The 20,755-nt window shown below is 55.7% G+C and overlaps 1 protein-coding gene across 2 annotated transcripts; it reads left to right on the top strand.

Annotated features, from left to right (window-relative positions):
- Positions 1-4,843: 4,843 nt before the first annotated feature.
- PLPP7 (phospholipid phosphatase 7 (inactive)) lies at positions 4,844-17,767 on the top strand. Of its 2 annotated transcripts, none has more exons than XM_081236850.1 (2): positions 4,844-5,453; positions 16,314-17,765. In XM_081236850.1, exons 1-2 carry the CDS (start codon positions 5,009-5,011, stop codon positions 16,676-16,678), a joined length of 810 nt encoding a protein of 269 aa, XP_081092976.1. In that variant the 5' UTR covers positions 4,844-5,008; the 3' UTR covers positions 16,679-17,765. The 2 variants fall into 2 exon arrangements, with proteins under 2 accessions (XP_081092976.1, XP_081092975.1); XM_081236849.1 differs by lacking the exon at positions 4,844-5,453 and adding an exon at positions 14,343-14,661 and having other exon boundaries at positions 16,314-17,767.
- The last annotated feature ends 2,988 nt before the right edge of the window (positions 17,768-20,755 follow it).

Genomic DNA, 20,755 nt, shown 5'->3' with positions numbered 1-20,755 from the left:
CAAGGAAAAAGGAAAAGAGAGGGAGAGGGTAAGGGGGGTTGGGGTGATGTTTGAGTCCCGGGGTACCTCGCTGGCTGACTCCATGGTCCAGAGAGAATCCCTTAACCTCTGAGCTTTGGTGTTCTCATGTGTACCATGGGGGCTAAAAGCCTGTTTATGAACTTGTGGTGACAGTTGAGACACACACGTATCTCTGAGTCTGGCACGGAGCAGTGTGAAGTACACGTTAATGATAAATATGCTCAGTAGTAGTCGTCAGTCTATCTTAAACATTTAAAGACAGCAAATAACAAGCGACTACAATGTACAAATGGCTCTAGGTCCCAAGATGCTGCCAGAGAACCTCTCCTGCTTTCAAGTGACAGGCAGTGTATCCAAATGCTTGGGGCAAGGGCTTTAGACCGAGTCCTGAGTCACTTCCCTGCATACCACACCCCTCTCTCAACAGTGGACAGTGCTAGAATAGGGAGGTTATGTGGACCTAGGGCCAGGTGGGGCAATGATTCAGGGCAGGCCAGGTGGTCTGCATGCAGGGGGCCACCTCAGAGCCATCTTTGTACTTCCCACTGGTCCTTGCATGGGGAGAGGGCCTGGCACACAGTAGACCTCAAAAAGTATTCCAGGGACCTCCAGTGGTCCAGTGGTTAAGACTCAGTGCAGGGGGCGTGGGTTCAATCCCTGGTCGGGGAACTAAGACCCCCTGTGCTGCGTGGCCAAAAAATAAATAAATAAATAAATAAATAAATAATGTTTTTGAAAATGTGTTCCAGGAGTTAGTGAGAGAATGAGTGAGTGGAAGATGAGGTCAAGCAGGCGGGGAACAGAGAAGCTGTGGGATCCATGGCCAGGAAGACAGCCCACAGGCTCAGAGTCACAGGAACCAGCCAGCCCACATCCTAACTCTGGCCTTGCTTGACCAACTCTGTGGCCTCACAGGTGGTGTCATCACTCTAGCCTTCTCTGCCTCAACTCTAACACAGGAAAAGTGTGGTTAGACTTGCCATGTTGGCTAGAAGTGTCTCCGACCCTGTGCTGCTCTTCCAGGTCTGGGCACTGCAGTACGTGGCTCAGGATGACCCACTGGACTTCATGGGGATGCATCTGAACACACTTTTATTTGGTACTTGCCACTTTAACCACTTATTTATATCCTGCTTTAGTGCACAGGGGTGTATACATAAGGATAGCTATGCCATAATAGTTTCAAATAGTCACAAAATGCAAACAACCTACATGTCTAATAATAGGGAATTGCTTACAGAAAGGATGGCCCATCCACATGACAAAATGCCAAGCAGTCATCAAAAAATGATGGGTTGTCATGGAGACATTGCCAGGTTTATATATATTTTTTTAATTTGTTTATTTTTGGCTGCATTGGGTCTTTTTTTTTCTTTTTCATAAATTTATTTATTTTATTTGTTTATTTTTGGCTGTGTTGTGTCTTCATTGCTGCACGCAGGCTTTCTGCAGTTGCGGCAAGCGGGGGCTACTCTTCGTTGCAGTGCGTGGGCTTCTCATTGTGGTGGCTTCTCTTGTTGCAGAGCATGGGCTCTAGGCACGTGGGCTTCAGTAGTTGTGGCTCACGGGCTCAGGAGTTATGGCTCACGGGCTCTAGAGTGCAGGCTCAGTAGTTGTGGCGCACAGGCTTAGTTGCTCCGCAGCATGTGGGATCTTCCAGGACCAGGGATAAAACCCATGTTCCCTGCATTGGCAGGCAGATTCTTAACCACTACGCCACCCCGGAAGTCCCAGCAGGTTTATATTGTTAAGTGAAAAGGGGAGGTTATTTTTTAAAGGATATATAATACAATCATATTTTAAAAGCATATTTCTTTTTTTTATTATTTCTTTATATATATAATATACATAGGTATAGTTTGTTTAATAGATATTCTTTCTGATTATTAAAGTAATACTTGGTTGTCATAAAACATTTCAGTAATTAGAAATGAGACAAGTGAAAATCCCCTTTATAACCTGACCACCCTCATGTTAACAGTGGTGGTCTCCAGGCAGTAGGATTATATCTAGATCATCTGTATTTATTGAATTTATTGCAGTAAGACCATAACATTTTGACAGTAGGAAAAAAATAAGGCTATCGGTAAAAGTATATTGTTTTATAAACTGGCTAGCTATTTCATGGGTGTTTATCCTATCTCCCCAACTAAACTGCAGGAAGAGATCAATGAAAGCATCAATTCAATGAATGAATGAATTCTAAGACTCTTGAGAAGTGGGACTGTGTGGGCTATGGTAGGTGCTCATAAAGTGATGGTGCCTGCTTCTCAGCTGTCTGAGGATGTGAACAAGGTCACCCTAACTTACAGATGGAGGAGAAGGTCTCAGTCTGAGTGAGTGGCTCTCACCAGCCCCCTGAGGGGGAAACAGAGGCCAGGAGTGCTAGCAGGACTTGCCTGCGGTCACTAAGGTAGAGGTTGCTGAGGAGTTTGAACCCAGGGTTGTCCCAGCTCAGAGCCCACTTTTCACCACTCCTAGGCCAAAGTCCAATCAGACTCCATGGCCCTCCCCAGCATGGAGCCCATTGTAGCCCTCAGAACCTGCCAGCAGCTCTTGCCAGGCCAAGGTGCTGACACAGGCCTCTAGGTATTAATAGCCCCTGTCTGGGCTGGGCTCCTCCTCCCCTCCTGAGGTCAGCCCAGGTCATGGGCCCCACCCAGGGAGAGTGGGGTGAGTGCCCTGGTGGACAGCTAAGCGGGCACATCCAGGTCCCTGTGGTCTGAGGCATCCGAGTCTGGAGGCCCCAGGGGCTTCTTGGGAGTTGGGCCTCACCTCTTTTGGGTTTCACCCCTCTGAGCCTCAGCTTCCTTGTCTGTAAAGTGGGGATGATGTCTTGACTTCACAGGAAGGTTGGTTATATGGTGTCAATAAGCTAAAGCAAATAGAGAGCACAGTACACTGCCCACTACCCATGCATTCTGTGCACATCTTCATGTGCCTTTGTCCAGGGTCCAGGATAAGACAGCCCTGGTCATGGCCACACCCAAGGGGGAGAGATGTGACACAGTCTGGGACGTCCTTCTCTGTGGGTGCATGTTCTGAGGGCAACACTCTGGAAGAGAAGTGCCAGGGAGTCCACAAGGAACCCCAGACTGAGGGTTCTTGGTGTCTGGCTTCACAGCAGCCAGGTACAGAGTAGGGGCCAGACCTTGGGGGTGAGTCCTTCTGAAGGGGGCACTCAGAGGGAGAGAGGACTTTGCCTTGTTTGTTAAATAGGATCAATTCCTAGCCCATAGGCTTGAAGGCTCACTGTGTGGCAGGGACCCTTCTCAGCATTTTACAAACATCATCTCATTGACTTCACAACAGCTCTTGGAAGGTGGACACTAGTGTTCCCATGTTCCAAGAGGAGAAAACTAGGCCCAGAGAGGCCAAGTGACTTGCTGGAGTTCCCACAGCTAGTTGGTGGCAGAGCCCCAGGTTATTCCTCATCTGACCCCCAGGCTGGTCCCCTGTGACCAGAGAGCACTCACTCCCACCCCAGGCAGCTTCCTGTCCTTGGGAGGCTCTGGACCTTGTCCCTGGGAGGCTGTGGGGTGGGCCTGGGGCTTCATGGGGGTCTCCATGCTTGGAAGGACTCCCGCCTTCACCCCAGCTGGGCAGACAGGCCTTGGGTGCTGTGAATCATGAGACCAGGACGTTCACCCCCGACTCTGCTGCTTGCCCTAAACCGGTGGCTTCCCCTTGAGCCCGGGCCCAGTCAGCCCTAAAAGGGCTGTGGAGACTTTGGGTTCCTACAGTCAGGGAGGCCAGACTCAAACCCCAAATCCTCGTCTGGGCCCTCGTGGTCTGCCCCTCTCTGGGTCTGCAGCGTCTCTTGCCCCCTCAGTCCATGTACTGCCACATGGGCCCCCAGACCTCGCAGGAGGGCAGGAGGTAGGCTCTCCCTTGCCCAGGGCCTCTCACCTGCCTTTCCTTCCGGGGAAAAGCCCTCCACAACTCCCAGACCAGGCCCGGAGCCCTGTTCTATGATCCTGCAACCCATCTGCACACTTGCAATCATTCACACGTGTCATTCGTTTAATCCCCGCTGAACTATGAGCTTCCCGGGGACAGGGACGCATGCGATGTGTTCCATTCGCTGCAGTGTTCCAGGCACCTAGCACAGGTCCAGGAGCTCGGGAACTAGTTACGGGTTGCCTGAAGCTGCTTCAGTGATCCTGTCCTTCGCAAAGCTTCTGGGCAGTGGAGGCCATCTCCGAGGGGCAGATCCATTACCAACCAATTAATTACCCCTCCCTCTAATGGAAATCGAATCTTACAGATTGCCATTTGATTGAACGGTCATGCACTGAAGCCCAATTCAAGACTGACTGAAAGTAAAAAGGACCAGCCTGCCAGCTTACTGAAATGCTGTCACAGAGGGGAGGGGCTGGGCCCAGCCCCAGTGGACCCAGGGTGATGCTTTCAGTGACGTCATTCACTCCATCTGGTGTCCGGAGCGGTCTTTGGCCTGGACTCCACCGTCTAGTCCATGGGACCAGGTCCAAGCTGTCCAGGCCAGTGGGTCAGGCGGGCCTGGCTCACAGGGGTCTGGCCTGCTTAGAGGGAAGCTGGTCAAAGCAGGGCTGAGTCGGGGGCCCCCATCTAGGCCTCTGGCCTGGGGCACAGCCGAGGCCAGAGCAGCAGGAGGACTACATTTCCCAGAGTCCCCCAAACCCCGGGAGCAAGCCATTGGAAGATTTAAATAGCCCAGGCCCGAGGCAGCCAGGCTGCAGCTGTGGATGTGTCCACCTCCTGGGTGGCTCCATTGGCGCTGGCCCGCACTGGGGGGCTCGATTGGCTGCCCAGCTGGCACTGACATTCCCTGGGAGCCTGGTGGCAGCCGGAGGTAAACAGCCATGTGCAGTCCCGTACTCTATATTTAACAGCTGCCGCAGAGCAGGAGGGGAGGCCGGGAGCAGCGGAGGCTCCGGGCTTCCGTCTTTGGAGAGAAGGCCTTTACAGCCAGGCTGGCACCGGCCCTCGCTGGGTGATTGTCACCATGCCTGCCTCCCAGAGCCGGGCCCGGGCCCGGGACCGCAACAACGTCCTCAACCGGGCCGAGTTCCTGTCCCTGAACCAGCCCCCCAAGGGGGCGCCGGAGCCCCGCAGCTCGGGCAGGAAGGCCTCGGGCCCCTCGGCACAGCCCTCATGCGATGGGGCCCGCGAGCGGCGCCAGTCTCAGCAGCTGCCCGAGGAGGACTGCATGCAGCTGAACCCCTCCTTCAAGGGCATCGCCTTCAACTCCCTGCTGGCCATTGACATCTGCATGTCCAAGCGCCTGGGGGTGTGCGCCGGCCGGGCTGCGTCCTGGGCCAGCGCCCGCTCCATGGTCAAGCTCATTGGCATCACAGGCCACGGCATCCCCTGGATCGGGGGTACCATCCTCTGCCTGGTGAAGAGCAGCACGCTGGCCGGCCAGGAGGTGCTCATGAACCTACTTCTGGGTGAGTGTGCCCGCCGTCCACCACCCACCCCGCCAGGCCCGGGGAGGGAGCCCACCCCAGCAGGACCAGCGGGGCCCTCAGAAACCGACTGGAACCATTTAATGAGGTTAGGCAGGGAGGGTGCCCCAGAAACAGGCAAGCCTCCGGCTTGGGGAAGAGAGAGCTGAGGATGCCCAGATGACAGCCCCCTGCAAAGTGAGGGCCTTGAGAATGCGGGGCCCCAGTGGGAACTTCTGAGGAGGGGCCCTGCTCTGGGGAAAGAGCAGCTTGAACAGGGGTGCTGGAGGCCGTGGCCTCGAGGGAAGTGGCCAGGAGTCTGGCAGGTACTCTGCAGTGAGGTGTCTAACCCTGTAACACCCCATCCCATAGGCTGGGGTCCTTGAGTTCCTAGGCTGCTTGCAGGCAGCACTTGTGAGCTGCTCCCATCAACCCCCTGCTTGGCTCAGGGACCCTGCAAGCTGCCCAGGATCCTCCCACAGGGCCTGGGGGTGCAGGGGTCCAGTCTGGGGCTCCCACCCGCTTGTGGCCTCCTGAAGTCCTTACCTACCGCTTCCCTGGGTGAGTCGCTGGAGGAGAGGAGGGCCTGGTGAGCTTTGGTTTGTTTTTGCAAAGTCTTTGTCACCAGCGTCTTTCAGTTGAGCTGTGCCAAGTGCCACGTGGGCGCCATGTGGAAAGCAGACCTTCTCCTCTATCCAGGAGGTGGTGCCCAGCCCCCATGCGGCCCACCCTCCAGCCACCTCCAGATCCCCCAGGTGCTCGGGGACCCTCTGCTGCCACCCTCCACGGTGGGCCATGTTGATCTCCTGGCCCTTCCCAGCACAGCCACGATTTGGGGTACAAGTTGGGGGCGGGGGGAATGGCTCAGGCTAAGCAAACACTGACAAGGGGTTCCACTTCCAAAGGGGTGTGTGTTGGGCCACTGAGAACTGCCATCCCAGGGGAAGTTGCAGTGCAGTGTGGCTCCCCACTCAGGTCTCAGAGCATCTGGGGTGGACACTCTGTGAGTGGGATGTCGGGAGGGGAGAACAGCAGTTGCTCGTGCAGGAGATGGCTGGGTCTGGTACCATCAACGTTTTCTTGTTCTTATTCCTAAATGATATACATTACTTGTTATTAGGCCAAATAAACAGTCCCGTGTGACTGGTGCTATTACCATTCACGCTTTACAGATTAGGAAACTGAGGCTCCTGTAAATAAAGCGACCTGGCCAAAGCTTCAGAGCGGGAGATTTGCACCAGGTCTGAAGATTTGCACCTGACATCCAGGCCTGTGCTCTTTTCAGGCAACGCACCCTGGGCTTGGGACAGAGGGACAGAGCAAGGTGGCCCAGGTGCTGGGCCGGGTGTTTGGGGGGGTCAGAACCCTGGTCTCATTACCCACAGTTTCCCCGGTGCCCGCTGCAGCCTGACACAGAGCAGTAGCTCAAGAAAACTGTGGTGGGGGTCAGGTGTCCCAAGATGGGGGTGGGAAAGCATCCTTGAGCCTCCCTCTCAACCCTGCTCCCTAGACCCTGTCTGCACATTCCTTCCGCGTGAGATGATGGAGGTGGTGAAGCTGTGTTCATAATTTGCTCAGCGCTTACTACGTGCCCGGTTTTGCATAAACCACATTATAACTGCTACAGGGAGATGATTTGTCCACAGCCATGTGGCTAGTCGTTGATGGGGCCAGGACTAGAGCTGGGAACAACTCCGAACATCTTAACAATTTGTTAAGATGAGGCTTCCGGCTCTTTCCAGCAACCAGATTCTGTGGACACAAAGGAGTTTGCTTCATAGGATGAAGGGCAAGGTTCGAGGTGCCTCCCTTCTTGAATAAGAAGGACAGTCATTTCTAAGTTTTTAAAAGCATCATTTATTGAGCTTCACTATGTACCAAGTACTATGCCATGAATGTCCTGTATTTCATGATTTTAAAATCTTTTTAATGACCATGTAATGTAAATATTAATACACCCACTTTACAGAGTTAACTGAGGCTCAGAGGGGTCAAGGGACTTGCCCACCCCCACTTGCCCGTAAGTGGTAGATCTGGGAACCAAATCCAAGTCCTCCCCCTCACCATCCGTCTGCAGGTCGGGCTTACCACCCAATCCACGCTGAAGCTTGTGAGTAGCAAGGAGGCATCTGGGAAGGGTTTTCTCTTTTACCAGCACCTTTGCTGGCACATCCAGGTACCAACATGACAGAGAGATAAGAGCCTGGCACGGAGCAGCTGCTCAGAACAGACAGGGTGGTCCGTGGGCCTGGGGCATTTTGTGGGGATGTGGACCCAGTAAACTGCAGCAAATAACCAAGGCGCGTTAATCCCACAGCTCTGACCTGACCCGCCAAGAAGAGCTGCCCACACCACCCTCTGCCCAGGGAAGAAAGACCATCCGTGGAGCACAAACTGCACGGATCTGTCTATTCTTTAGTCTTTGGGGGCCTGGGGGGCCCTTCAATCCTGGAGCTCTGAGGTTGGAATGGACTTCGTCCTGGTCCTCACTCTGACCCTTACTCGATCTGGTCAAGTCAGTTCCCATCCCTGAGCTTCAGTTTCCTGATCTGTACATGGGGCTTCAGGACTGTGGTGGGGATTCACGGGGAGCTGGTAAAGCACTTAGCACAGTGGGTGGCAGGCAGATGTGGAAGCTGCAGGGCCCTGAGGGATGAGGGGGGCCCTGCCTGGTCCTGCCTGCCCTGCTCCGAGCACCAGGGCGCCCAGCAGAGTCCTGAGGGCAGAGCCCTTCCCCTATACAATTGGCACTTGGGCTCTCCTTGGCCCCAAAGTGGAAAACTCAGGAGCCTCGGGAAATGGAGCTCCAGACACTGGACCTGGGAAGAGTCCCAGCTGGGCCGGGAGGAAGTTCTCTGCTCTGGTCCCTGCGTTCCTCCCCAAGGGTGTGCTGTGCTGCCTAGACTCTGGAAATGTCAAAGCCAGAAGGGATCTTAGCAGCTGGCACGAGCTTGGCTCCAGAGTCGGCCGGACCTGGGTGCAAATTCTGGCCCAGCTGTGGGAACCGGGGCAAGTGACTTTGCCTCTCTGAGCCTCATTTTCCTCATCTGTCTAGTGGGTTGCTGGGACACTTCCCTGAAGCACTACACGAAAGTGCATGGCTCATACGAAGGCCAGTTGATGCTTGGGCGTCAATGATCATCACCATCCTCATCACCATTGCCAGCATCAAAAGAAGTCCCAGGTCCAGGGTCCCTCCAGGTCCCCTCCAAGCTCTAGGCACCTGTGAGATGACCTGATCCCCTCCTTTATCCTTCCCCTGCAACACCCGACTTGATGATCCCAAAGGGGGCCAGGTGACACGGGACCCAGGCCATCCCTGTTCACCAAGCCCATCCTGGTTCCCCCATGGGCCTGTCCTTGGTGGAAAATGGCTTCCATGTCTTATTTCCATGATCTATAAAAGAATCTTTATTGAAATGTCCCTGATTATAAAAACTATACATTCTTTTTTTTTCTATGTCATTTTTTTTGGTTAAATAGACATAACATAAAACTTACCATTTTAACCATTTTTAAGTGTATACTAGCACTAAGTACATTCACATTGCCAGAACTTCTCCATCTTCCCAAACTGAAACTCAGCTCCCATTTAAACACTAAATCCTCCTCCCCCTCCCCACAGCCCCCAGCACCCACCATTCTGCTTTCTGTTTCTATGAATCTGACGAGTCTAGGGACCTCTTATCAATAGCATTGTACAGTATATGTCTTTTAATGTCTGACTTATTTCACTTAGCAGCCTGTCCTCAAGGTTCATCCATGTTGTAGCAGGTGTCAGCATTTCCTTCTTTTTTAAGGCTGAATAGTACTCCATGGTATGGACAGACCACATTTTGTTTATCCATCATCTCTACCTTCTGGCTCTTGTGAATAATGCTCCTCTGAACATGGTGTACAAATATCTGTTCAAGTCCCCACTCTCACTTCTTTTGGGTATAGAACCAGGATAGAATTGCTGGATCCTATGTTTAATTTTTTTGAGGAACCCCCAGACTATTTTCCACAGCAGCTACACCATTTTACATTCCCACCAGCGGTGCAAAAGGGCTCCGATTTCTCCACAAGTGTTCTTTGCCAGCGCTTTTCTTTTTATATAATAGCCATCCTAATGGGTGTGAAAAGTGGTATCTCATTGTAGTTTTGATTTGTGCTTCCTTAGTGATGAGTGATGTTGAGCACCTTTTCACTATACATCCTCATGGTAAGGAAAATTCAGACGACAACAGGTGATGAAAAAAGTGAGTGTTTCGGGCTTCCCTGGTGGCGCAGTGGTTGAGAGTCCGCCTGCCGATGCAGGGGACACGGGTTCGTGCCCCGGTCTGGGAAGATCCCACATGCCGCGGAGCAGCTGGGCCCGTGAGCCATGGCTGTTGAGCCTGTGCGTCCGGAGCCTGTGCTCCGCAACGGGAGAGGCCACAACAGTGAGAGGCCCATGTAACGCAAAAAAAAAAAAAAAAAAAAAAGTGAGTGTTTCCCTTAAGCCCTTTCCCCAGGACTAACCTCCATTGCAGTTTGGGTCACGGGCCTCTGGATTTTTCTCTGCGCCCAAACTAACATATCATATGCTTCTAAAATGACCTCCTGTGGCGTTTTGCCCAGCTTGGCCTCATTCTCATGGCCCTACTGGGCCTTCTGGGCTATGTACCTCCCATCTCGGCCCCACTCCTCCCTTCACACCAAGCATGAGGGGTTCAGAAACCAGAACCTGCTTCCTCAGCCTGGCAGCGCCGCCCCCACCCACCCCAAGCGTCTCACAGCATCCCCCCCACCCAGCCCCTGCTCACCCACCTTCTATCAGCTCTCCCATCCCAGCCCACCGACCCCTGCTCTTGGGCACAGCTTAGGCGACAAGCCCTCCAGGAGGCTTGCATAGCCTGTCCCTAATTGTTGGATCTTTAGACTCTGATCCCAGACCTTCACGGTCAGGAGCCCTCCTGCTGGAGACACCAGCGCAGCCCCGCAGAGGTAGGACGTTCTCCACCCTTCCCCCAGCTTCACTTCTCATCTTCTCAGCAGGGCTCAGCAGGGCTCAGCGAAATGGTCCCTCCAGGCTAAAATACACATGACATAAAATTCACCATTTTTAAGTGTCCAGTTCAGTGGCATTAAGTACATTCACATCGTTGTGCAATTGTCCCCACCATCTATCTCCAGAATTTCTTTCATCTTCCCCAGCTGAAACTCTGCACCCGTTAAACACTAACTCCCCAGCCCCCCTCCCCAGCCCCTAGCAACCTCTATCTAATCTACTTTCTGTCTCTATGAATCTGCCTACTTTAGGGACCTCATAAAAGCAGAATCATGCAATACTTGTCTTTTTCTAAAAATAACTCTTTTTTTAAAATTTTATTTATTTATTTATTTATTTATTTATGGCTGTGTTGGGTCTTCGTTGCTGCGCCCGGGCTTTCTCTAGGTGCAGTGAGCGGGGGCTACTCCTCGTCGCGGTGCGCAGGCTTCTCATTGCGGTGGCTTCTCTTGTTGTGGAGCACGGGCTCTAGGCGCACGGGCTTCAATAGTTGTGGCACACAGGCTCAGTAGTTGTGGCTTGTGGGCTCTAGAGTGCAGGCTCCGTAGTTGTGACGCACGGGCTTAGTTGCTCCGTGGCATGTGGGATCTTCCTGGACCAGGGCTCGAACCCGTGTCCCCTGCACTGGCGGGCGGATTCTTAACCCCTGCGCCACCAAGGAAGCCCAAAATAACTCTTTTTAAATGTGCACAAGTCATGCACCTTCATGGTAAGAAAAATTTTAATGCAGAATTACAGAAAGACACCAAAAATCGCCCTCATCAACCCACCCAGCTAGAAGCACCGTTAACATTTAGCGTGGTGCCTTCCAGACTTTTTTCTCTGCGTATAAACACATTAACATCTTATTTTACAAAAACGGCATCCTACTGTAAATCCAGTCTGGTCATTGGCCTTTCCCACTTAAACCCTATAGCTATCCTGCGGTGGCTATAAATACACATCAGCTTCATCATTCGCAGTGGCCCCAGAGCGCTCCACCACAGTTTCTCCCATCTGTCTCCGACTCAAGGGCATTGGGTTGGTTTGGGGTTTTCAGTGTTACAAGAACGCTGCAGTGGACATCCTTGATGTGGGGCACGTCCCTAATTACTTCCCAAGGAGATAGTCTTACAGATGGAAGGCCTGAGTCAAGGGAGGCCTGTTAGAAAGACTTCTGAGTCTGAAGCCAGATGCCCTTTAGAAAGTTTAGACCGATATACAGCACCCCACAGCACTACCGGGCTGGTTCCCCAGCTCCCGCAGAGGCCGGAATGGGGGATCAGAGGCCAGAAGAGCTGGGACCCGCTCCTCCCAGCCCCAGCCAGTGAGAGGTATGGGCTCTGTCTTTGCTCTTTGCAGGGCCCATAGCTACCCCTCCCCCACCCCCAGCCCAGCCTTATTGCTGCCGAGCTGGTCCCATGGAGCACATCTCAGGGGAAGCAGCTGAGCGTGAGGGGCCATGAGGGGTCATCCCGGCAGCCCCCCAGCCAGGCTGAGAGAGAATAGTGGGCACCAAGGCAGCACAGCAGGGCCTTGAGAATGGGTGTGCTTCCTGCAAGGAGGGTTCAGGCATCTCAGCCCCCGCTCCGTGAGAGGGGCGGAGAGTGCAGATTATTGAGAGGGAAGGCGTGACAGGTGACGGGGCCCAGCCCTGCAGCCCAGGCGGCCCTCAGAGTAGCTTCTGGGATGATCCCCATTTTATCACCGAAGGGAGGAAGCTCAGCGGGAGGGACGTGCCAAGGTCATGAAATTCACAAGCAGTCGACCTTGAGGCCGTCTCTGATCCTGGATCCCAGGTGTGCAGCCTCTGCCCTGAGGCCCAGGGAGGGTAGGTGACCAGCCCGGGTCACACAGCAAGTCGGGGCAGGTGGCGTGGCTTCGGCCCCTCCTAACTCTGGCCCCTGAGCTTGCTGCCAAGAGGACCTTTCCCCACAGGGGCCCCCTGCCCCCCTCCCATTACAGGAGGGAATGTAGGTCAGGGAGCTCAACAGGCCGTGTGAGTGGAATTCATGGAGCCTTGAGTGACGGAGCCATTTGCTTCTATTTCTGGGCCCCAGATTATGCGCTGACAGTGTCAGAATCAGAGTCACACGAGGGATGGCCGTGGTGCTGGAGGGGGTGCGAGCCGCCTGCGGGAGTGGTGGGAGGGGCTGTGAGTGGAGCGGCGAGGCCCCGGGGGCCACCAGCTCTGCTGGAGAGCTGTCCCCCCATGGCCTCCTCTACACCCAACTCTCAGAACCAGACAGCAGCAGCGTGATGTGGGGAGAGGCTGTGGGCGTGCCACACCTTGAAAGGGGCCCCTGTGTAACGACTGCACATCTTCCCCACCCTCACTGCCCAAGCCACCTGGCACCCTTCCAGCCTGGTTCACCAGCCCCAGGCCTGGCCCTCGCCTGCCATACTCAGGAACCAGCGAGGCCCAAGACCTGCAGCTCAAGTGAATGAATGAACCAAGCCCAGGCTGGGCCAGGCCAGCTGGACAGCCAGGCTGACCCGATGGTCCCGAGAGGCCCAGGGCAGTGGGGCAGTCCCCACCTCATTATGGCCACGAGGGACGGAGCCAGCCAGAAAAAGCAGATTCCCAAAGGCCCAGATGTGGGGTTCTCAAATCACGGCACGCAGCCAGCCCCAGAAGCCTCTCGAGGGGGCAGGGGAGGGTCCCCCATTCCCCCCAGCTTCAGCCACGGGGCTGCCTCTTTCATCTGTTCATATACTGAGTCTCTGTGTATACTTCCACTGGGGAAAAATGTTTTGCTGCTAAAAAAGTTTGAAAGGTGTGGGTCTTGCTCAGTTCTTGGCCTGTGGGTCTTGACAGCCCACGAGGAGCACTGGGACACCTGGGGAGGCCAAGGCACAAGCCCGCCTTGCCTTCAGCCACCACGTGGGAGCGAGGCCCTGAGCACGGCATCCCCCCTGGGCAGCCCATGGAGGCACGATACTGCCCCTCCCTACCGCCTTCCTCCTGAACCCAGCAGCTTTCTCTGGGCACCTCTGCTGTGGTTTACACTTGTCTGGGAAGGCAGATTTAAATCAGCAGGAACTTGCCAACTTGCTGAGCCCTGGTTTTCCGCTGAGAAACTTGGTCACCAATTAGATAGATGACCCACATCTCCCAGTGGCTAGGCTAATGTCATGGTTTGATCTACCTTAGGGCCTGATCCTGGTCCCCATTAGCCCCCTCCACACCCTGGCCCAGGATGCTCTGACTTTCCTCTAGGTGGTGAGGGTCTCGGAATTTGGGCCACATCATTTTGACCCTGGTGAGACTTCAGAGAAGGAAACCCTCTCACCAACGCCCCTGCTTGATGACACCCAGCCTCCAGGGTCTGAAAGCCTTAAGTTGCTTACCTGGGTCAGGCCAGGCTGGGGCTTAGGAGTAATAACAGCAGCTACGGCATCAACCGCCACATACCAGGCTGTTCTAAATACTTCACAGACACTAAGGAGCTCATGTCATCCTGTGAGAACCCCTGTTACAGGTGCGTAGACGGAGGCTCTGACAGGTGAGGGGACTTGTCTTAATGAGCAGAGGAACCGGCACTTGAGCCCCACCTGTGACTCTGCAACCTGCAAGTTTAACCCCCCACCTGTGAACTGCCTCCTCCCCAGGTGGAGAGAGCCTGTCACAGGGTGAGGGAGGGGCAACTTTCAAAAGCCTGGCCTCCTGCCTCGACTGCTCCGTCAGCATCAGGGTCCCTGGGGTCAGATGCAGCCGCCTCCCTCCAGCTCCCACCTGCCCTGTTGATCCCTCCCTCCTGCTGGGACTGTGACCCCCCCCCCTGCCCCCCAACGAGCTCCAGATGGCTCCCAGCCTGGGCCTGGCCTCCACCTGGGTCAGCAGCATGTGGACTGGGAGGCCTGGCTCCCGGGAACCAGTTGCCGTGGAAATACGGGGCGGGGTGTGGAACAAGGTTCCCGCCCTCCCTTAGGCTCCTCCCCTCATGGCCTGGCAGCCTCTCCATCCACCACTTCCTGCTTCTGCTCTTTTCCCTGGCTGCTCCCAGGGTGGGCAAACATCAGCGGGCCCTATGGCTAGTGAGAGGGGCAGGCCCTGGGAAGGCCAGGGCTTCAAATCCCAAACCGAGAGCCCAGACTGCAAGCAGCAACCCTGCAGAGGGCAGGAAGAGAGTTCTGCACTGACCAGGGAGCACAGTGTAACCCGGCAGCCGTCTGGACATGCAACGCTGGGACCGACAGGTAAAGAAGCCAGGGCACCTCGGACGCTGCAGCCGTGGCTGTCTGGGGGTGTGTGACCTGGCAACTTTCAAAAGCAGGTTACAGAATGTTGTGTGTAGAGCACGTTACAGCTTTTATTAAATCTACGCTCTATAGATGGAGAGAAGGTTCTGGAAAGGTGGCTACCTCTGGGTGGCAGGATTACAGGTGATTTAAAATCTTATTTTTGTCTTCTATTTTGTAAAATTTCTACAGTGAACATCTATCGTGTCATTTTTTTCCCAAAAGTTTTTTTTTTGGGGGGGGGGGAGTTTCATTTCTGAACAACAGCGGTTGCAGGCCAACAATTTCTGTATCTCCTGTAAAGTTTCCAGGAAAGTTCCCAGAGCCAGGCTGCACTGAGCTGTCATTTGATGATAATCCTCCACCCTTCTCTGGCCCTCCTGGGGGGACCACCCCGTCTGGTTTGCTGGGACTTCCCTCTTTTAGCCCTGAACTTCTTATGTCCTAGCAACCCCTGTGTCCCAGGCAAACCCAGGACAGTCAGTCACCCTGCAGGCACCGTGTCAGACCCCGCCTGGGAGGCAGGTGTTTGGGATATCTTGTTACAGGTGAGGGAAGTTAGGTGACTTGTCCAAGTTCACAGTCAGGAGGCTCCGAGGCTGGGACTCGCACCCAGGTCTCTGTGGCACTCGCAGGCCCCCACTTTGGCTGACCGGGTGCCCCTGTGATCAGCTGGATGAACGTGGGCCCTTGGCGTGGGCCTTCGTCTAACGGCACAGAGAGGTAGAGCAGCCTCTCCAAGGCCACACAGCGGGGGGGGGGGTGAAGGCAGGACGGACAGAGATCCAGGCCTCCCCCAAGCTCCCCAAATGGGAAAGGAGACCGCCCCTCTGGCTCCGCACCCCAGGCCAGCGACTCAACTAACATTTGGAGACTGCCGTTCTGTGTCTGGTCCTGGGCATGCGCCTACGAACAGAATAGATTTGGCTTGACCCCCCTTCTGTGAAGTGATGGTGGTGGGGAGGAAGTGAGGGGTTGACCCCGAACCTCTCACCACCCCGCGGGTTCCTTAGTTGCGGCTGGGTAAGTGCCGTGAGGAGAGCGTGGGTTGTCCGGAGGGCAGGGAAGGCCTCGCTGGGGGTGTGACATTTAGGCTGAGGCCTGGCAATGACGGAGAAGTCAGAGGGAGGGAAAGGGAAACATCCAGAAAGAAGGAGGAGCAGGCAGGGATGCTCCAACCTCCGGGGCTTCGTCTCTGCCACTGAACCGTACGCTTAAAAATAGTTAATTGTGTGTTGCGTGAATTTCAGTTCAACTTAAAAAAGATGGCGATGGTAACAGCCTGTTCTTGGGACTGGCGGGGGCTTCCGTGAAGTCCTTTGAGAAAAGCCACCAGCCCAGGGCCCCATTTGTCAGGATGAGATCCTCCGACGGGCCCACAGTGGCCCACAAAATGCCTGATCGCCACTCTCTCATTCGGCACTTTTATCTGTCCGGATATCCCAGGGAAGGGCCCTCCAGGTAGAGGGAACAGCACAAGCAAAGGCCCCGAGGCGGGAACCTGCTCGGAGGCCCGCGTGGTTCAAGTGAAGGAAGCCAGGGCGCAGTGGGGGGCGAGCACGCAGGAGGCGGCGCTGACGGCCTTCGGGGCCTCTCTCTCCTGCCCGCAGCCCTGCTCCTGGACATCATGACGGTGGCTGGCGTGCAGAAGCTCATCAAGCGGCGTGGCCCGTTTGAGACGAGCCCCGGCCTCCTGGACTACCTCACCATGGATACCTACGCCTTCCCCGCCGGACACGCCAGCCGCGCGGCCATGGTGTCCAAGTTCTTCCTCAGCCACCTGGTGCTGGCGGTGCCCCTGCGCGTCTTGCTGGTGCTTTGGGCCCTCTGTGTGGGCCTGTCTCGGGTCATGATCGGCCGCCACCACATCACCGATGTCCTCTCCGGCTTCGTCATCGGCTACTTCCAGTTCCGCCTGGTCGAACTGGTCTGGATGTCCTCCAACACCTGCCAGATGCTCATCTCCGCCTGGTGAGCCGTTCATCTGCGGCTCCGGGGCCGGGGGTGGCCCGAGGGGCAGCAGGAGGACATGGGGCTGGCAGGGGAGGGGGGACCAGGCAGCCCCAGCCCATCTCCCCAATCTTGGTTGGAGGCTGGTGACCTCAGGTGGGCCCACCAGTGACTGGCACGTCCCTCCCATCCTGCGGGGTGCCCCCTGCTCCTTCAGTCGGACTCTGAGTCCCTCTGTGGACGGGCTGGGGCCCAGCCGTGGGGATAGCCCTGCTCCGCTTCTGCTCTGGAGGTACCAGGTGAGAACCAGGATGGCGGGAGAGGGGCCGAGTCTCATCTTGTCCTTTCACCATCATGACTGTTGAGTTCCTGGCTGTGCCCACCTGACCACAGCACACCGCCCAGCGAAATGCCCACAACCCACCACCCAACACAGGTGCCATTGCCATTAATGGTCATCGATAGCTTAGGGCAGCGCTTTCCACGGGGTGCCCCACCAGACACCAGCCTACAAGACACTTTGGGAAGAGAAATGGTCTTGTGGTCAAATAACTTTGGGAAATGCTACACACTCTGTTGGACATTCACGAGGGCTGGGATAGTTGTAAAGGCCAAGTCCTGTAGAAGAGCTTCCATGGAATCTTGTTTTAATCCATGCTTCCTAAACTTATTTGACTACAGAACCCTTTTCTCAAGGAACAGCTATTAACCCCCCCAGGGAACCGCATTTCCCCAGACGCATTTTGGGAGATGCTGCCCAGGAGCGGAAGGGCCTGAGGCGTGAGCTGGCCTCTCCCAGCACTGGGCCCCAGAGTCTGGGGAGACCAGGTGTCTGTGCCACCGCCTGTGGAAAGCCCAGGGCCCATGGGCATCGGTGCCGCTTTGGCCCCCAGGGGCCGGACTCCGTGTGACCTAATAGGTCGTTTCCAAGTCAGCCGTTCTGGACGTGCACTTCATGTGACAATACAGATGATGTGCAAACAGGCCCTCTCCTGTGTGGTTTTTTTCCTCGTTTGATGCAAGATTCCAGGTGAGAGAGTCCCTTTTAACATGGGGGTGGGGAGTGATTTCTTTACCCCCAGTCAGGCCATGGTGTCAGGTGGTCAGGGGGCAATGGGATCCTAGACTTTTCCGGGCTGCCTGGTCCCTTCTCCCTGAGGTCCCTGATGGGAGTCCCTCCATCCCTGGGCCCTGCACTGGCCACCCTGCCCAGGGCCTGGGTCGTGATCCGTTTGGGAAGCCCTCATTGTGGTGCTGAGGGGCTCTCCCCTGGGGGCCAAGACCCTCTCACTCCCCGCTGACCCAGACCCTGCCCCCAAGGAAGTGGTCGCTACCAGGACAAGTGGACTCAGGTTGAGGTAGACATTAGTGCCGACAGAGGGTGGATTCGTTTCCTGGCTACCGTAAGGAGTAGCCACAGCCAACCGGGTGGCTTAAAACAACAGAAATGTGTTCTCTCTCAGTTCTGGAGGTTAGAAGTCCAAATTCAACGCGTCTGCAGGGCCACGCTGCCTCTGAGACCCTGGATAGAATCCTTCCCTGCCTCATCCAGCTTCCGGTGGTGGCCGGCAATCCTGGCGGTGGCCACATCACTCCAACCTCTGCCTCTGTCGTCGCAGGGCATTCTGCCTGCGTCTGTGTCTGTCTCCTCCTCTTTTTTTTTTTTTTTTGGCTACACTGTGCGGCATGTGAGATCTTAGTTCCCGACCAGGGATCGAACCCATGCCCCCTGCACTGGGAGCACGGAGTCTTAACCACTCGACCACCAGGGAAGTCCCACCCTGGGACCCACCCTATGCAGAATGACCTTATCTTAACATCTTAATCACATCTGCAAAGGATCTGTCCAAACAAGGTCAGATACTGGGAGTGAGGACTCCAACATCTTCTGCAGGGACACAGTTCAACCCGTAACACGCAGGATCCTTTGGGGGGAAAGACAACTTCCTCTCCCAGCCGCCCCACTGGGACAGGACAGGGTATAGCGCAGTCCCATCCGAGGGTCCAGCTGCTGATGATGAAGGGCATCGGATCTCCTGGACCCAGAGCCCTCTGCAGGCCCAGCCCCCAGGCCTGAATACCTTCCCCTCCTTCCCCTTGGGGGTCACGGTCCCCCAAGACCGATGCCCCTGCAGGTAGGACCCAAGCCGCCCCTGCTCGCCCTCCCAAGGCTTCTCTCTGGAGCCTCCTTTGCGTCCAGCCCTGCTGGGGGTGCAGGAGATCTGCACCTTGTCTTTCCCCTAAAGGAGCTCGGGGATGCCACACCCGGCTGGGCCACCACAATGAAGACCCCCCAACCTCCAATCTTGAACACTGGCTGGTTCCAGAGTCTTCAGAATACATTCTGCCCGTTCCTGTAGATGCTCCTGGGCGGCGCGTCCATGAGCTGCTGAGCAGGAGGCGTGAGGGTGTCTTGCTTCGCTCCTCACCCCCACCCTCGGGAATCCAGGAACCCGTCACCCGGGGCGAATCCGGCTCCAGCTTTGGGCTGGGGACGGGCTGCTGCCCTCCAAGGCCCACATCCCCAGCGGGTCCCCAGGGCCTCTGTCTCTGCAGGGGTGGATGGTGGTCTTTGGAGTCTTTAAGATGAGGAGGGGGTTTCTGAAGAACGGAGGGCTCTCAGCAGACCCCCTAAGCTCAGGGTGGGCAGTGGAATCCAAGTGCCTAACAACCGATTAGGAGAAAAGTCTCCCTGGAGAGGCGGTCGGCATCCTGTCCTGTGAGGTGTCAGCAACACCAGGCGCCGGAGCCCTGGGCTCAGCGCCAGCACTGACACAGCAGGCACGTGCCCTCTCCAAGCCTGGTGTCCTAATCTGTCAGACAGGGACGACAGTGGTCCCTGTAGGGTCATGTATGACTCGGGTGCTCCCTACCTGGGCACCTGGCGCAGGGTCCACCCTGCCATCCAGGACGGACCCCCTGGGGGAGCCCTCAAGAGCAGAGCCTGGGAGGGAGGAACTCGCCGTCACACCGGTTCCTGGAGAGACCCTGGGCGGAGGCGGGCAGGTGGCGGGAGGTGGGATGACAGCCGAGACGGCCCCAGTGATGGAACCCGAGACGCGGAGTGTGTGCGCTCCCTCCGACATAGTTAATGTGCTTTGGTGATCGAAGCCAACAGCCACTCCCACTTTTTTATGGTGAATTATATTTGGTTCTCAATGGTAAACCTATTCTGCGTACCTGGGGTAAACCCCAAGTGGTCGAGATGCACTGCCTTTTCTAAATATCACTGCTTTGCGTTGGATAAAGGTTTTGTGAAGGATCTTTGCGTCTCTATCCGTGGGGGATGTTTGTGTTGTTTCCTCGATTCGTCTGTGTCCACTTCGGTTCTCAGGGTAAAGCTGGCCTCTTCTGTTTTTCTGAAGGGGTTTGTATAGAATCCGTATTATCTCTTTTTTTACCCCCCGGTTTCTGTCTATCATTCCTGACCTCTCAGAGACCAGCCTCTCCATGGAACTGATGCTGGACTCATGACTTGGGTTGGGGGTGGGCTGCGGGGGTTACGACCTCCTAAGTCCTCCACCTGCCTCACCTCGCTGAATCCGCATGACAACCTTGCCCCTATTTTACAGGTGAGGAGACTGAGGCTCAGAGAGCAAAGGTCATTTCTCCAAGGTCACTCAGGTAGGATATGGCAGAGTCAGGACTGGAACCCAGGCTGCAGTGGCCTCAGAGCAGAGAACCCTCTGGAAAACAGAAACACAGGGCACCCACCAACCTTGGAGGGAGGCTGGCCTGGTGAAGCGGCAGGCACAGGGGTGGGTTGGCTTTTTTCTTTTTTTAACAGAGTCCAATCCCACTGTGCTGGACGGCAGCCCGTGTTGTCTGAGGTCCACCTCGGCCGGACTCTGTGGGTCCCACCTGGACCGGATGTTGGCTATGGTGGGAACAAGGCCCCCCCCCAGCCCCTGAGTAGCCCCCAAAGCTCTCCCTCAACGTGAGGCGTCCCCCCCCACTTCCTTGCTCCAACCCATCCTGCTCCTCCTGGAGCCTGGAGTTGGTCCTGAACTTGCCCAGTGCTCTCCTGCCTCCTGGCGCCACCCCCAGCTGCCATGGCCAGTGCGGTCACTTCCCAGAACACAGAAGCCTACCTGCATTTCCT

The sequence above is a fragment of the Mesoplodon bidens genome (genome assembly GCF_964165515.1).
Source record: "Mesoplodon bidens genome assembly, chromosome: 6".
NCBI classification, from domain to species: Eukaryota; Metazoa; Chordata; class Mammalia; order Artiodactyla; family Ziphiidae; genus Mesoplodon; species Mesoplodon bidens.
This window is presented reverse-complemented; position numbering and strand designations above follow the sequence as displayed.

Coding starts and splice junctions, on each gene's coding strand:
- PLPP7 (XM_081236850.1), top strand. CDS start 5,009: ATGCCTGCCTCCCAGAGCCGGGCCCGGGCCCGGGACCGCAACAACGTC. Junction 5,454..16,313: donor GCTCATGAACCTACTTCTGG/GTGAGTGTGCCC, acceptor TCCTGCCCGCAG/CCCTGCTCCTGGACATCATG.